The 17,280-nt window shown below is 40.3% G+C and overlaps 1 protein-coding gene across 4 annotated transcripts in view; it reads left to right on the forward strand.

The window, feature by feature from the left end:
* The window catches only part of myo5aa (myosin VAa), a 62,026-nt gene extending 45,489 nt beyond the window's left edge, over positions 1–16,537 (forward strand). For 3 of the 4 annotated variants that reach the window (XM_054770233.1, XM_054770232.1, XM_054770230.1), the window contains exons 28-40: positions 67–294; positions 1,987–2,087; positions 5,490–5,688; positions 6,317–6,382; positions 7,401–7,494; positions 7,630–7,779; positions 7,854–8,008; positions 8,089–8,178; positions 10,208–10,358; positions 10,436–10,718; positions 10,865–11,039; positions 11,116–11,196; positions 12,451–16,537. In XM_054770233.1, coding sequence (XP_054626208.1) covers positions 67–294; positions 1,987–2,087; positions 5,490–5,688; positions 6,317–6,382; positions 7,401–7,494; positions 7,630–7,779; positions 7,854–8,008; positions 8,089–8,178; positions 10,208–10,358; positions 10,436–10,718; positions 10,865–11,039; positions 11,116–11,196; positions 12,451–12,603 — 1,926 coding nt within the window. In that variant the 3' untranslated portion in view covers positions 12,604–16,537. The remainder of the gene's footprint in view (positions 1–66; positions 295–1,986; positions 2,088–5,489; positions 5,689–6,316; positions 6,383–7,400; positions 7,495–7,629; positions 7,780–7,853; positions 8,009–8,088; positions 8,179–10,207; positions 10,359–10,435; positions 10,719–10,864; positions 11,040–11,115; positions 11,197–12,450) is intronic. The other variant, XM_054770231.1, reaches the window with a different exon arrangement.
* The last annotated feature ends 743 nt before the right edge of the window (positions 16,538–17,280 follow it).

Raw genomic sequence — 17,280 nt, forward strand, 5'->3', positions numbered from 1 at the left:
GTTTTCAAATGCTTATTCATAGTTTATATTTGCATATATTATGACTGAAACACTCTCCAATCACAGCGTCAGGAGCTGGAGTCTGAGAACAAGAAGCTGAAACACGACCTGGCCGAGATGAGGAAAAGCCTACTGGGCGACGCGGCCGCAAGCGCCGGCGCCCCAGGCTCCCCTGCTTACAAGGTGCTCCTGGATCAGCTCAACGCCTCCTGCGAGGAGCTGGAGGTGCGCAAGGAGGAGGTGCTCATCCTGCGCTCGCAGCTGGTCAGCCAGAAGGAAGCCATGCAGCACAAGGTAAGGCGTAACGTTTGGTCTCGTACGTTTTGAAAAGATACAGTACATGAGCATCACTTGGAGATAAATTGATGCTACCATAATTGCTACCATAATGGCTAGGATCCACCCTTTGAATATGTCCTCACCCACTTCAGCTGTGTGTTTGTTCATTAGCAAGAAATGGACACCTGCACAATCAAATGACATCCGATGCATAAGCTGTAGCAAAAATATGTCATCGTTTTGAGAGATGACGTTTGATGCCACGATAATATATTCCTTGTTTTGTGTGACTTCTGTCATCATGCCACTATAATATATTCCTTGTCTTGAGTGTTTATGTTGTCAGTGTACTTTCTCATTAGCTTTCATTTAATGTCTTTTGTTGCACCTTCAGTGTCTAATACTCCTGTCTCTACCTTCTCTCCTCCATCCACGCTTTCCCACAGGATGAGAAGGTATTGTTAACGACCACGTCCTGCATGAATGTTGTTTCTGTTCTCTCCGTCTTGTCTTATGTCCATTTAACCCTTGAAAGGACATTCTTAAATGCTCTGAAATGTTAAAGTCTTATTACCTCTTAATAGGACACTCATTAGAAATACTTGTAAAACTTTTAACCCAGAAAGTTACTGTAGTACATCATAAAACCTGTGTTACTACTTTATTTAAGGGTGGGCAAAATGTGGCCCTTGGCCCATTTGCGTCACATAGCTTGTATCGCATTGGCCCGTAGCATATTCTAAAAGTAGGGTTTTTAAAAGTATTTAAAAGTAAGTATATAAAAGATAGTACATAGAAATTGCAAAAATAGAGGTCATTGAGGTTGTTGACTTTTACATAGGGCTGTGAAAAATAGCACGTTAACAGCGGTAAATAATTTATTTCATGAGTGACGTCTCTAGTCAGCTCGTCCTGGGAACGACACTTCCTCATTGTCAGGTGCATTCACTGACACGCCCAAAAGCACAACGTCTTTATCATGTGTGTAACTCTTACTGCGGAAGTACAATTTGCTGCATTTAAGTATCCTCGGCAATCCGAGAAAATACATCAACACTCAAAACATGTCAATTCAACTTAAATTATGTGGTGTCTTTGAACGCAACCCTTCATGGCTCATAATGACGTGGTTAAAGTGCGATTCAAATGTTCTGCTTCTATTATAGAGACTATTATCAGGCAAATAGATTTTCAGACGTGGTATCTTTTAGCTTGATTTACGTTTTCAGGTCATTTGGAGCTGTTAATACATACAAATATATATAATCCTGTCCTGTCATTTATTATTCTGTTCATAAAATACAGCAAAACAGGCATATTTCCCGCATAATGTCTAATGGTGATTAATCATGATTAATTAATTTGAAAACTGATTAATGTGATCATTTGACAGCCCTGCTTTTATGAGGACTTGAATTTTAGAGTTTTATTTTAAAAGGTATTACATTTAAGTTATTGGTTTCTGTATTTGTGACTTTTTCCCCAAAATATTCCTTAATTTACTCATTATTGTAACCCATACCTCTTGACATAAGACATAATTGCATTTGATGAGAGCAGTTATTTGTTATTTATTATGTCCCTGAGATAAACACCCTAATAAGGTGTCCAACAATCTGGGAGGACTGGCAGCATTGTTAAATGACGGTCTTCAATGATGCACCAGATGTTATTTTTTTGTAATTCTTCTTCTCTTATCCATTGTAGGAGACCATGACCGAGGTAGCTGTACATGTTGAGGATGTTTCCAAACTGAAGGATGCTGATGAACTCAAGCAAGCCTACATCGGCCTCAAAGACACCAACAGGTACTATGTTTTTTGTTTTTCATTGTTTTTTTTAATTTGGTAGCCTTCAAGGCTCTCCTCTTTGGTTCATGATGGGTTTTTTTGAATGCTGCCATGTCCGTGTGCAGATCTCACAGGCTTGCTTGTAAGCGGCTAGAAGTCAAAGATCTCCTGAGTAGGCTCAGGTAACACCATGATGTGGTGGTGGTGTATGCATTGTGTCGGCGAGCACGCATGGCCATGCCCTTCCACAGGAGACAAGTGACAGATGCTCACTGATTCCTCACCATGAAGGCTCTGTGTGGCCTCTTTACTGCTTTAACAGCATGTTCAAGTAGAATTTAGTTTGTATTTACTGAAGTTGTCCAGCCCAGTAAATCTGTATTTCCAGTGATGTATTTACAGAACGTGAAGGCACGTCTGGGCAATGACGTGACGTCTTAATATTTTTTCAGCTTCATCTTCATTCTAATGTTTTCTGCACGAAACCTGCATGGAATCCTTCTGGGTTCTGTCTTACGCATTAGTGGACAGCTCAGTTTCATTCATAAAAAAGATAGTCCGGTCATCCCTCGCTACATCGCTCTCTCTCACTCTATAAATGAATGAATTGACAAATAATCGCTGTGACAATGGCCTATTAGACAAGTCAGATGTAGTATTCTGGTGAATAGGAGTCAGTAATGTAATGTAATGTCAGTAATGTTACATTGATGAGTACGGGTGTCACGAGATCTTGCGAAATCATTTGGAGAAAAGCTGTTTTGTGAGAACAGGCCAGCCAGAAGCCAATCCGCCAATCAATAAAAGGAGTGTCAGTCGGCTTCTAATAATGGTTAAAAAAACATTTTTAGAGGTTAGGGTTAGGTTTTCTACGCTCTAACTACAAAAGTATTCAGTTTATTAATATTGAATCCTACGTTGCGGAAATTCACTTAGCGCGGTAGGGTCTGGAACCAATAAACCGCGATAAACGAGGGACGACTGTATTGTTAATACTGACCACATAAATACACAGCAGCCACAACATTAGGTACACCTGCACAATCCAATGAGATCCAATGTGCAAGAGTTGTGTGAGATCAGGTTAGTCCCCGTCAAAAGTGAACATTATTATCTTAATAAAGTCCGAATTGTTGATATAACGAACTCTTGGACTAGATATCAGGTGTACCTAATGTTGTGTCTGAGGAGTGTTTTGTCACCACCATGTTGTCCATACTTACTCTCACAACACTGTAGCCCCTATATAGAATCATGGAAAAAAATGATTAGACCACTCTTGTTTCTTCAGTTTCTTGTTCATTTTAATGCCTGATACAACTAAAGGTGCCTTTTGTTTGGACAAATATAACAATGACAACAATTGCTCATAAGAGTTCAATTTATTGTCAAGAAAAACATGGAAGTTGCTAGATATTCTTAGTTGCTTAAATTAAACTCTTATGAGCTATATTTGTTGTCATCATTATATATGTCCAAAAAAATGTACCTTTAGTTGTACCAGGCATTAAAATGGATCAATAAACTGAGGAAACAAGGTGGGTCTAATCATTTTTTCCATGACGGTGTGTTTGTGCTACACATATTTTTACACAGCGATCCTGTGAGAAATATGACATTTTGTTCATTTCTGCTCTCGTTTCATTGCGTTCCCTTTTTTTTTTGCTGGTTGTCATCCTCTTTATTCAACATGCCCAACATTTAAGTCCAATGCCAACAAACAACACACTACAGCTTATGTCAATTACCACCACAACAGAGAATACGGCATTTTCTGAAATAGTGGCGCTGCTCTAAGACAGCAAATAAATACCTCATCCCAAATAGACACCCACTGAGCTATGCATTGAGCTGGCATATGGAATGAGATGTGACAATGTGAATGCGTCACCGTGCATTCTGACTTAATTGTATAAATGCAATCAATGCAATCATACTGGTAAATTATCACAATATACCAGCTGTGGTGTGTGGTTTAATACTGTATAATAATATTTGATTATTTTATTCAAATTTATTAATATATGATTTTAGTGTGATTTGTAAAATAAAACAAAACATTAAAAAACAATAAATTATAGTGTAAGATATTTTAATTCTTCAATTATTTTTTTGAACAAATATTACTATTATATAATTAGACAATCATAAATAAATATTTATTAATGACATTTTACTTTTTTTTAAATGTTAAAAACATGTTCTGAAAATGGATTTGTACAAATAAAGCCCTCTAAAGCAGTGGTCCCTGACCTTTGTGGACCCACGGACCAGACAACATCAAATTAAAAGCACAAAATGACTCGCCTTCCATCAGTACAAGCTTGGAATTTGTTTTTCAGTGAGAGGATTATAACGTTGCTGTTTGATGTGTGATAACAGGCTAGCATGTGCTCACATGATGCACAATAGCACACAATAACGTCATCAAACGTTACCTTTATGCATTCCCACATAGTATCAGCATTTGGGACCAAAGAAAACAGGAAAAATGCAATATCTAGTCTATCTGTGCAGCATGGGAGACAGTTAAGATGTGGCGTTCAAGGACTGTCGACAATAGAGTAATTTGTACAATCCAATCCAATCCAATCCACTTTATTTATATAGCACATTTTATAAACACTGTTTCCAAAGTGCTGCACAGACTAGCAAAACCATAAATAATAAGTAAATAAGGGAATGTAAATGTAAATAATAAGTAAAAATTACGTCAATAAAAACTAAAAGAACAAATAGAAACAAAGAAACGTACAACAATAAAATATTTAAAACAAGAATTAGAAACAATAAAAGCCAAAAGTCCAAGAAGTAGGTAAAAAATAAATAAGTAAATTTAATTTAAAAACTAAAATAAATAGAACCAATAAAAACTAAAAAAATAATAAAAGACACAGAATACAAATACAGTATTTTATCCTCCCCGCATCATTGAACTAAACCACAGTTTAAGCGATAGTTGTATTTGTGTGTATAACGTAGTGTGCCCATAAAAGTCAGTAGTAAACCACTAAGTACCGCCCTAAAGGACACAACCAATGTAAAGCATCATACACGCATGCCTTCCCCCTCCTCCTATCACCCTCCCTGCATGCTGTTCATTTGTTATTGTGGTTTTCATGTTCCTTTTTGTGTTGTATGTTGGTCAGATCGGCTGCCCCAGACTTCCAAAAGCTGAATGAGGATGGAGAGCTGTGGCTGGTTAATCAGGGCTTAAAGGAGACCATCAGGTGTAACTGTGTGACCTTACAGCATCAATACTGAGTGCTTGATTGTAGTTAGGGACCTCATCGGCATCTCTTATGTATCACATCCGTATCTTCCTCCACGGCTTCTCTCCTGGCTTCTCTCTTAACACTTGGAGGCTAATTTATTATCTTCTCTCTTCCTCACATCCTCCACCCCACTCCTGCTTTCCAGACTGCTGGAGCACCAGCTGCAGACTCAGCGCAGGAGTTACGACAGCGAGGTGGAGTCTCTGCGCGGTGAGCTGCAGAATGTCAAGGAGGAGAACAACCGCCAGCAGCAGCTTCTGGCTCAGAACCTCCAGCTGCCCCCGGAGGCCCGCATCGAAGCCAGTCTGCAGCACGAGATCACCCGACTCACCAATGAGAATCTGGTATGCAAAAAAATTATTTTTTTTTTCTCTAAAAATAAGTCAATTTGCTGGTACATCATACCACATTATACTTCACAAAACGTCAGTTACAAGATTATCTGTAATTAAGCTGAATTATTTAGCAGCGACAACATGCAAAAATGTAAATACTGTAAACTACAAGAAGATCAACAGTATATATGTTTTTGCACTTTTTTACTTTTTAAACTCAACAAAGCCAAGTAATATTTTTTGACGAGGGCATATATTGTATTTTTGATTGGCCTCTAAATTTTAATTTAGTGGACTTTCTACCCAGCTGCGATGCAGTGGTGGAAATGTCATGTCTCATTGTCCTTGTTTTCCCCCTTATTACTTTTCACCTTCAACTTTTTATTACTGTAAAACATAAAATGCTCCCTCAACAACACATTAATATTACATACAAATACTTCAGGCAATCTAAATCTATTTTTGCTTAAGTAATCAATAAATGTTTTATTTGATCAAATAATGGTCTTGTCCTGTCACACTGGGGTTAGGCCTATTAGTGTCCCATTTTTTGTTAAATAACATTTTTATAAACAGCATAAGTATACTTAAGGCATACACACACACACTGACCTGTGTGGATGGTATCACCTGACAGGAGCTGGTGGCAGACGACCCCACAGCATCCAGAGAGGCGCGAGTCCTCATTTTACGGCGGATGGTTGTATGTAGAGTTTGTGTTTGTGTGTGTGTGTATGTGTGCTCTGCATGGGTGTTTCAACTAACAGGTTGTTTATAAAAGCTGAGTATCTCTTAACTCCGTTCTAGCACAATGACACTAACTCACAGGGGAGAAGCTGTGTACCGTTTTCCCGTCTTTTAACAGCCAACACTGAGCAAATCCTGCAAATCTCTGTTTTTTCAAGCAGCTCACTTGAAAGCAAACCACCTTCTGCTTTGTGTTTGTTTGTCTCCAAGGATTATTCTCTCTCTTCAGGACATATATTGTGTTGAATCTTTCCTTAAGTATACTAGAGCAATGTTTTGTTAATGTTTTGTTACAGTGGAACCTCTAAGGCTGGATTTGCAAACAATGTTTCCCGTAGGAAATAATGGGATCTGTTCCGGCGTCAAACTTTTACATCTGTACTTTTATGTTTTGAGTAAAGTTTTAACATTCCTAGCCATCATACAAGTGTAAAAATAAGTTAACCTCTGGTAACATTAAGATGTGAAAACAAAAGAGCCTTGAAATTAATGACACAGGCATAATCTTATGTGTGTCACACAAGTGTTAAAAAATAAGTCATCCGCAACATTCAAACAAAACACGAACTGATAACGAGTGACAGCATGTATTACTCCGTTTAATGCAAGTCAGCTTACTTCAGTGCCACAAAAAACAAAGAAAAAGCTAAAAACATGCAGGTGCTCATTTAACAGAGCCCTTTAAAAGACATGATTGTCGTGGTGATGTCTTTAATGACATCGAGCATGACGGTCATCAGACTTTTGGAATAAGTGTTGCCAAAAAAGGCAAAGAAAAAGCAAAAGGCACAGTCATGAAGTGTGCACATGCAGGACAATGTCAGAAATTTTAGAAGTTCCACTGTATCTTCAAGTTGAGTGCCTTAGAGAAAGTGCCGTTTGTGACCACTGGAGGGCAGCAGTGGACAGCTGTTTCAAAGGAACGCGTGTCATCTGTCCTCACGTTTTTTATGTCTCCACCATCACCATTTTAGGACCTCATGGAGCAGCTGGAGAAGCAGGACCGAACCATCCGCAAGCTCAAGAAGCAGCTGAAGGTTTACTCCAAGAGGATTGGAGAGATGGGAGGTAGGACACGTATTCACCAGGTAACCACAACTTGGTTTTCTGTCCTGAGACTGACGTTGATTTTGTGTGTGTGTGTGTGTGTGTGTGTGTGTGTGTGTGTGTGTGTGTGTGTGCGCGCGCGCGTGTGTATTCCAGCGGGTCAAGCTGAGGGTCAGACGTCCCCAGGACAAATGGTGGATGAGCCCATCCACCCAGTCAACATTCCTCGCCGGGAGAAAGACTTCCAAGGAATGCTGGAGTACAAGAAGGAGGATGAGCTCAAACTGGTCAAGAACTTGATCATTGGTAAGGACAATGTGGACAGTATTTACTCCCTGGTCATATGACCTCATTAATGTTTTCTCTTTATATGTCTACAGAGCTGAAGCCTCGCGGTGTAGCCGTCAACCTGATCCCTGGTCTGCCTGCCTACATCCTCTTCATGTGTCTAAGACATGCCGACTATGTCAATGACGATCAGAAGGTCCGCACACTCCTCACGTCCACCATCAACAGTATCAAGAAGATCCTCAAGGTTTGTACACACAACAACGTTCACTCTTACTAGGAGTGTAGTTTCTCTCCTTTCAAGATGTCCTATTATGTCCCTGTCAGAAACGAGGAGACGACTTCGAGACCGTGTCCTTCTGGCTGGCCAACACCTGCCGCTTTCTGCACTGTCTGAAGCAGTACAGTGGAGAGGAGGTAAACACTGGCCCGTGAATCAGCATAGACTTATGTTTCAAGTGTCAAAAACAGGTAAACTACTGTATTGTAACAGCTAAAACCCTTTGATGCGAGACATGTTGCAGGGAGTGCATGAGGACTTCAGACATCACACTCTTCTTAACTTCCCCGTCATGCACGTGCAAAAAGAAGTTAACGGCTAGAAATAAACCCAGAAACAATATAAATCATGTGCTAACCCATAACTTTGGTGATAAACACAGCTCATTTCTAACGAGTAGTCTGTTCTTTTATTTTGGATGTCAGGAGCAATTTTGCACTGCGCAGTCAGAACAGAGACACAGTTTTCGTTGACGGGATAAAGATGAATCCATGTATCCTTAAAGACACATCATAGATTCATAGTTTAAAGCATAAAAATAAGTTTACTGCTGTCTTCTAAACAACTAAAATAAAACCAAATTGCGAGTCATGCGCTGCTCTTTTTAACATTTCTGTCATGCATACTGTACTCATACATCATTTTTTTTAGGCGCTCCTTCTTTTGTTACTGATATTGACTTTTTGTCACCAGAAACTAGCAAATTTGTACTAAGCAGCCAGGACGCACACATTCTTGGGTTTCCTGGCTTGTGGGGTAGCAACATAAGCAGGACAGCGGCTGTGTTAAAGGGTGTTTCGCTACGCTGCAATAAGTGTAGTTTGACAAGAATGACTCACTACTCCTGCCCTGTTGTGTTGAAAGTAGGCTGTCAATCATTTAAAATATTGAATTGTGACTAATGACTTTGTCCATAGTTAACTCGTGATTAATCGCAATTAATCACCGATAGAAAAAAGTGGAGGTTTTTTCTATAATAAGTGTACCTTTTGAAAGAAGAAAGAACAACAGTCAGTAGTTGACAGAACTAGCACAGCGCTAATATACTGGAGTGCAGTCACTGGAGTACTTCACTCCCAAACACTCATTTACAAACACTTTCACTATTTTCTTTGTCTGGCCACTTCAGTGACGCGAGTCTCACTCATGTCTGCGTTTCTCACATTGACACCAAGCTCCCCAATAGATGTCCTCGGCTATGCCTGGTAGTAACTAGCAGCTCGTAACGCAAATTTTAGCTTGCAGTTCAAAGCAAAAATCATCCGAGAGAGGGCTCGCATGTAAAAAAAACACTTGGTAGTTGGGACACTCGTACGCCAAGGTATCACTGTAGCAATTAAAAAAATACCTGCAGACGCACTTCTCTCTGGCAGTCTCCGTGACAACTCAACTCACAGCGACAACAGTAGATACAAATACTGTAACTTTGGTCTTGTCAAGAGAGGCTTTGAAGCTAAACTTGCCAATCAAAAATACCCTTTTCTTTGTTGTTCCCGCTTATGGCTCCACATCAACTGCCACACCGCTGCGTTTCCTCAAACTACGGTGTGGGCCGAGGGTCAAAAAGGGTGTGTGCACGTTAATCATGCATCCAAAATTTAAGGTCAATTTCCGTTATGCGTTCACTTTGACGGCCCGAGTTGAAAGCGATTGTCACTGTCCCAACAAGTATTTTTTTATACGTTGCACTAGATGTCATCTGGGTTCTGTGTGAAAGAGAAATAAATCTAACATTAGCGTGTTCATTTTGCAGCATTTCTGTGTGAAAGAGGCCATTGTTATCACTGTAATAAGTTCAATTTTGTGTTCTGCGGTTATTACCATATTAGTCGGCTTTGCTTCTACCCTTGTGTGGTGGCATCATAAAGGGGGGAAAAAATCCCCAAAATATTACTTTATGGTGCCAAACCGAAACTACCATCTGCAGTGAGTCATGATCACCATCACAAAGTTAATAGCGATTGTTTGCTTTTTCAAAAAATGCAAAGAAACAATGCATGACGACAGTCTTGCAAGTTTTGTGCAACTTTTCGAGGCGTGTCCTTTTAGAAAATTTTCAAAATTTTTTGTGTACCAGTACTTGTCTGCAGTTTTTGATATATTACCCGAAAATGACCAAAATATAATAAGTAAAATGAATAAAAATCTCCTTATGTGTGCATGTAGGCCTTCATGAAGCACAACACCGCAAGGCAGAACGAGCACTGCCTGTCCAACTTTGACCTGGCCGAGTACAGACAAGTGATCAGTGACCTCGCCATCCAAATCTACCAGCAGCTCATCAAATGCATGGAGAACATCCTCCAACCCATGATAGGTATGTTCATAAAAACCTGCCCAGCTCTTTAAGAATGTGCCTCTGACATTATCACATGTGTGTTGTGTATGTCAAAGTGTCAGGAATGCTGGAGCACGAGACCATACAGGGCGTGTCGGGGGTGAAGCCGACCGGTCTCCGTAAGAGGACATCCAGCATCGCCGACGAGGGCACCTACACGCTGGACTCCATCCTGCGGCAGCTCAACGCCTTCCACTCCACCATGTGTCAGCATGGCACCGACCCTGAGCTCATCAAGCAGGTGGTCAAGCAGCAGTTCTACATCATCGGCGCCGTCACCCTCAACAACCTGCTGCTGCGCAAGGATATGTGCTCCTGGAGCAAAGGCATGCAGATCAGGTAGGAGAGCTTCCACTTCACTGTGTTAATATGTGTTAATATGAAACAAATATTTCTCCTCAGTGTGTACGGAGAGACTAAAAAATTTGGACTGCTACACGCTGCAATGTCTTAAACTAGCGTTCCCGATGCCAATTGTGTGGCAGGTACAACGTGAGCCAGCTGGAGGAGTGGCTCCGTGACAAAGGTCTGATGACCTGTGGGGCCAAGGAGACGCTGGAACCTCTCATCCAGGCCGCTCAGCTGCTGCAGGTCAAGAAGAAGACTGATGAGGACGCCGAAGCCATCTGCTCCATGTGCTTGGCTCTCACCACTGCACAGGTACACCACCACAACTCTTTCTCGCTCTGTTCTGTCAGTTTGTGCTGGACTCACCTGTGTGTGTTTCTCGCCCTAGATTGTGAAGGTCTTGAACCTCTACACTCCAGTCAACGAGTTTGAGGAGAGGGTGTCGGTCGCTTTCATCCGAACCATACAGGTGATGACAGGCTTTTGGACATGTTTTGGACATGTTACATGTTACTGTTTTTGTGTGTGTGTTTTGTGAGCTTCTGAACTTTGATGGATCAAAACTCAAGCTCACCATTACAACGTAAAAAATCATATTGTAACAAACCACATCAAGTCATACCTCAAATTAAAAGTCTAAATGAGGGATCTGTAAATATTTTGTCAATAGGCTCTATTATGATGACATCATCACCAAAACACATTGTTTGAAAAGGCCACCAATTTCCACTTATTTACACCCCACTCAGCACAAAGTTACTTGATATAAAATGGGGGAAAAAATGGGGAAAATGGGGAAAAAAAATGTTTTCCCATAATGCATTTCGTCTGAGCAAACCATTTCATTGGAGGACAAGCAGCATAGAAAATGGTGGATGATGCTGCAAAGCTGTCTCTGTCCACCAGATGGAGCCAGAGGAGCCCAGAGGGAGGCTGACATCATTGCAGCGCCCCAATGAATGCATTCCTCAGACGCAATGCATTATGGGAAAACTTTAAAATACTTTTTGGTTTTAACATGTTTGTATATATCTCATATATACCTTTGGAGTGTTAAGTTGCTGTGTGATGAGTTTAGTGTTATTTGTAAGATGACACCATGAGTCAGACAGTTATATTATTATACTGTTTTATATAATGACCTCCTGCGATTTCCAATGGGTTGACAAGCTTGTTGTGAGTGCACTGATAGTTTGTACTTGGCTCCTGCCAAAGAAAGAGGCACCCTTTCCTCACTGACTCGCGAGCGGCACAGTATTTAAACAATTAGTAGTAGTTCTGAAGTAAAGGAGATGTCACAAGATTAGAATTTAGCCATAAATTAGCCGCACCACTGTATAAGCCGCAGGGTTCAAAGTTTAAGAAAGAAGTAGCGTCTTATACACCGGAATTTACGGTAATTCTAACAAACTAGATGGAGTCATACCTCAAATTAAAGGTCTTGATGGGGTCATTCTCAATCTGTCATTTTTTCTCAGCCCACTCTGTTATGATCACATAATAACCAAAAACATGCTTTTTTTCCTCAAAGGTCACCAATTTCCACTGCTTTATAAAACCACAAAAATGATTTGCAACAAACCACTTAGTCATGCCTCAAATTAAAGGCCTTGATGAGGGCTTTCCAGATCTGTCATTATTTTGTCAATACACCCTAATCTGACGTAACAATCAAAAAACATGTCTTTATGACCTAACTTTCCTCTTCCTCTCTGCTCTTTAGACACGCTTACGAGACCGTTGCGAGAGTCCCCAGTTATTGATGGACACCAAGATGATCTACCCCATCACCTTCCCTTTTAGTCCTTCCTCCCTCGCCCTGGAGACCATCCAGATCCCCAGCTCGCTCAACCTGGGCTTCCTCACACGCGTCTAGGCAGATATCACACACACACAAACGCGCACACACACGCACGCACACACATTGCAGACCACTCGATGGTTCAAATGCATCAAGAGGGGGGTGGGAGGGCGTCATAACGTGCATGCTCCATGTGCACACGTTGTTTTATTCATGAAATGAGCTGATGCTGAAGCTGCAGTGTGTACATACAGAACCACCCCCTGCTTGTATAAAACGCCACAGAAGACAAACGCTTGCTTCTTCTTTTACGCTCTTAATCAACTAAGAGTCAAGACGACAACTCATCGTCTGTACCGTGTTATTTATGCACATATAGATGAAATATATATATAAATAGGAACAATATGTGTATTTATTGCATTGTCTTTCCCCTGCGCTGGAAGGTGCTTTTGGTTGCGTTGGTAGGCCGGTAGAGTAGAGCCACGTGTTTGTTGCACGTCTCAGTTCATCAAGTGTAGCACAGGTTGTCACTTCAGAGGCCATAACCTGCTGTTATTATTTATTAAAGTTGATTTTCTTATCAGTGAAGTATGAGGTTGTTTTTTTAGTGCCTCAATCAGCTTCGTTCTAAGTCTCCTATATTTTATCTCTGCCTTTATGACCAAAAAACACTTAACAATATCGCACTTGTACTCTTGTTTTGTTTTGTTTTGTTTTTTGTATTTCCTGTTGCTGGCACTTGATGATACCTCCAGGTGTGTTTGGCAGGACCGGCGTGGATAAATGTAAACTTAATTGGCCGTGCAGCGGGTTCCAGACTGCAGCGGCTGCTGCATTGCTCCGCTTTAAAAAGGCAGAAATGAACGTACTTGCTACTGCTTTTTATTTGTATTTGCTACCATTGACCTGCTGCCTTGTTGTATTTGGTTTGTTTACCCCTCTTTGTGCCATCAGTGTTAACCTCCTCCCTCAACTTGAATCTTATTTAGCCTAAAAACCTTAGAGCCGTTGGTACAGTATTCTTCTGAAAGCCATATGGTACCGATCATGTTTTTGGTACCCCTCACCGCTAGAATAGCACTCAGTTTCAAGCACAGACTTACACCAAGGCCCAATCGTCCAATAAATGCCTGTCTTGACATGCATCCGCCCCTGATGCAAGTAGACTGTAACAGCAAAAAAAACACTCCTCTATATGAGAAACTTTCATCAAAATACCCTGTGGCGTTTTTGCTTCATCCTGTTAACAAACAAAGAGTGATCAAAGCAATTGATGTCGTTCTGCTGTTGCACTTGCAGGAGGTAACGCATCTGAACCAAACTTTACCGTTGGGTGCAAACGGGTATGACGGGAAATACTTGGTGATGTTGCTTTACTGATTTACACTCCATATAAGGAATTTCAGCAGCGGTCGTTGCAAAGTGGACCACATTCTTACTGACCCAACGTGCAGATGTACAAAAGAGTATGAGAGCCACACGGAGATGTCCAATAGTCAAAGAACAAGAAGTCACAAAATTCTGAGGGGGGGAGAAAAGAATACAGTTATAAAGTGACGAGAATGACATCTTTTTGGTAGTTTAACAAGAATCAAACTGATAAATATGAAGTTGTCATCATGGGGGGGAAAAAGTTGGAAGGTTACATGAAAACAAGCGTGAATAAAATCTTTACTTTTCTAGTAAAATGACACCTTTTTTTGGAAGATGATTTGGTCATAAAATCAAAACTCATATTACAACATTATTCTCTTTTAATACAAAACTTTATTCTCATAATACAATCCCGTTGTTCACTTAAAATGATTTTTTTCCTCATAAAACGCTGACGTTTTTTCATGTAAAATCGCAACTTCTTTCTATACTTTTTTTCATTAAAGTATAACTCTTTGTTTTCATAATATTAGGACTTCTTGCTTCTTAAATACTACCTTTTTGGGGGGAATTTTACCCATCATCCACAATCCTCATGTGAAACATGAGCACATGAGTCTTTCCCTTTTCTTTGCATTCTAAAAAGAGAGAAACGGTGAGCACGAGGGAGCTAACAATGCACGTCATGGGACACACCTATTTCGACTGTAAAGCCCTCTAAAAAAACCTCCAACCCACATTTTATGGTTTTATATCCATGCTGTGACCATGCACTAACAGGTAGATTCATGATAACATGTAATACTTACACTATTTTGCCCTATTTTGATCATTTTAAACATTACTGGAACTTCTGTCCTGGGCGCATTGATTTCCTATTTTGTGCTGCTCCCATCAACAACAGCAGCGTGTCTGTTTCCTACTACTAATCATGGCAGAATTTGTGAGAGCCGCCGCCGATGAACACGTTTGGACAAATGAGGATCCAGAAACCTTATCTTTTTGATCCTGAATATACGGCGGATGAGCTACAGGTTTTAGAAGCTGAGCCTGCAAGAAGAGAGAGTGAAACTTTGTAGCAGATGGGGGGCAAGTCATTACACCGGCATGACGTGGTGTAAATGTGGAGCTTCCCAAGCCATGCCGACAGAAATGGAGTGTTTCTGCTGCGCTGAGCAACATACCTCTCAGTGACATGAGACGCTGCGTCTTTACACCAGAAACGAGTTATTTGTTTTCGCTGCTACAATAACAGTGTCACGGTAGTTTGGTTTATATCAGTCACTTATGTAAATAGAACATTGTTGGTGTTTTTTGGAGGGTTTTTTTAGGGCTTTCTGGTTGAAATAGGTGTATCTCGTGCGGCTTCCACATGCTAGCTGTTTTTTTTAAGCTTTTTTTCTGTCTTTAAAAAGCACAGTAAAGAGAAAGATGTGTGGTCTTGTTTCACATAAGCATTGTGGATGATGGGCAAAATTCCCCCCAAAAAACGGTGCAGTTTTCCTTTTAAAAGGAAGACTTTTTTTTGTCATTAAATGATGCCTTTTTTATTGGAAAATTGCAACTTTGATCACATAAAATTACAACTTTTTGTCATAATTGCAACTTTTTTTGCCCAATTTTCTTTTTTTCATTTATAGTATTACAACTTCATTCACATGAAATTTGGAATTTAATTTAATTTAATTTAATTTAATTTAATTTAATTTAATTTAATTTAATTTATGATTGTTCTCATAACATTACAACTTTTTTCTAAAAAAAAATTACAAATTTATTGTTATTTTACGACCTTTTCTTCTTGTAAAATTCTTTGAAATTTCTTCTTGTAAACATTTTTTCGACTTTATTCTCGTAATCATACCTTAAATCTGGTAATGGTATGACTTTATTCTTGTATTCTTGCCCTCAATGACTCCTGGCTACAGATAACAGAAAGAGTGATGGATGAAAAGAGTGTTATTTGGATCGCTGAAGTATGTGTGAGGAGAATGACACCTGTGGGTTGGATTAACGAGAGAAATAAATGAAGGACTTTGCCTCATGAATGTTTATGAATTGCAATGTTTTTAGCGGACAAAGCCTTACATGTGACATAGTCAGCAATGTTTTTGTTCTCAGTGCGGTGTCTCTTTATTTCATGTAAAAATGAATAGGAAATGTTAAATGTCCTCATTTTTGTTTGAGACCAGGTGTGTTTTTGTCGTCACAGATGGGTTGCATTGCACACAGTCAAATGCACTTTTTTTAAAAAAGAGAAAAAGAAACCGTAAGGACAGTAAAAAGTGGCAGGAAATGAAGGCTGGCCTACTTTCAGCGGAGGAAGAACACATTCATTGTTGAGCAGAGCCTTGCTCCCCTTCCCCCCTCACTTAGGACATCACCCTTCACTTGGTGTCAGTGTGCCGTTTTTCAAAAGATGTGTCCACTGACAAGATGGAGGAGACACCAGCTGCTGTGATTGTGGACACGTCTCTGACCCCCGACGTGTACGTTTTGACAAACTTGGACTGTTTGTAGTTTCTGGTAGCTGTGCTTTAGTGGACATGTTCACTGTTGAAGAAACTTGGAATAAATTGTCAAATCTGTAAAAGTTGAAAAAAAGAAATAATAAAAGAATTCAAGCACTGTCGTATTGGGTGGGACTATTTTCCTTTTAAATACAGTCAACCGTGCGATGTCAAACACAAGCTTTAAAATTGTTCCAATTGTGTTCCATGTTTATCTTAATGTGTATACAATGGGGATGCTCCAATACATCAGCCACCGATTGGTATCGGCCGATTTCCTTAAAAAAAAACACTTTGATCGACGTGTGCAGATACAGTGCAGCGGCACGCTAACAATTGACGGCATGACAACATGAAAACCACTGCTCAACTAAACATTAAGGCTCGTCTAAATTCTGCCAGAAAACATCTTGATGGTCCCCAAGACCTTTGAGAAAATACTCTGGTCTGACAAGACAATAATAGACAATAATAACTTTTTGGAAGGTGTGTGTTCCATTACATCTGGCGTAAAAGGAATGCTGCATTTCAGAAAAAGAACATCATCCATTTTCTATGCCGTGGTCAAGAGGCGGGGTACACCATGGACTGGTCACCAGCCAATCACAGGGCCCATATAGACAAACAACCATTGACACACACATTCATATGTAGGTGTAACTCGAACTGTTTCGCACCACCTGCACTGGGGCTCGAACACAAGACCTTCGTAATGGGAGGCGCGAGCGCTGACCACATGGCCAAAAGCCCGGACTGTCGACCGTGTGTTCAGCGCAGCTCTTAAGGCAGAGGGAGTGAGGCTTACCAACGTCCACTTGCACAGCTTCACAGGCTGGCATCCGTTACATAGGGACAATTTACATTC

This window comes from Dunckerocampus dactyliophorus, chromosome 3 (assembly GCF_027744805.1).
Source record: "Dunckerocampus dactyliophorus isolate RoL2022-P2 chromosome 3, RoL_Ddac_1.1, whole genome shotgun sequence".
Lineage (NCBI taxonomy): Eukaryota > Metazoa > Chordata > Actinopteri > Syngnathiformes > Syngnathidae > Dunckerocampus > Dunckerocampus dactyliophorus.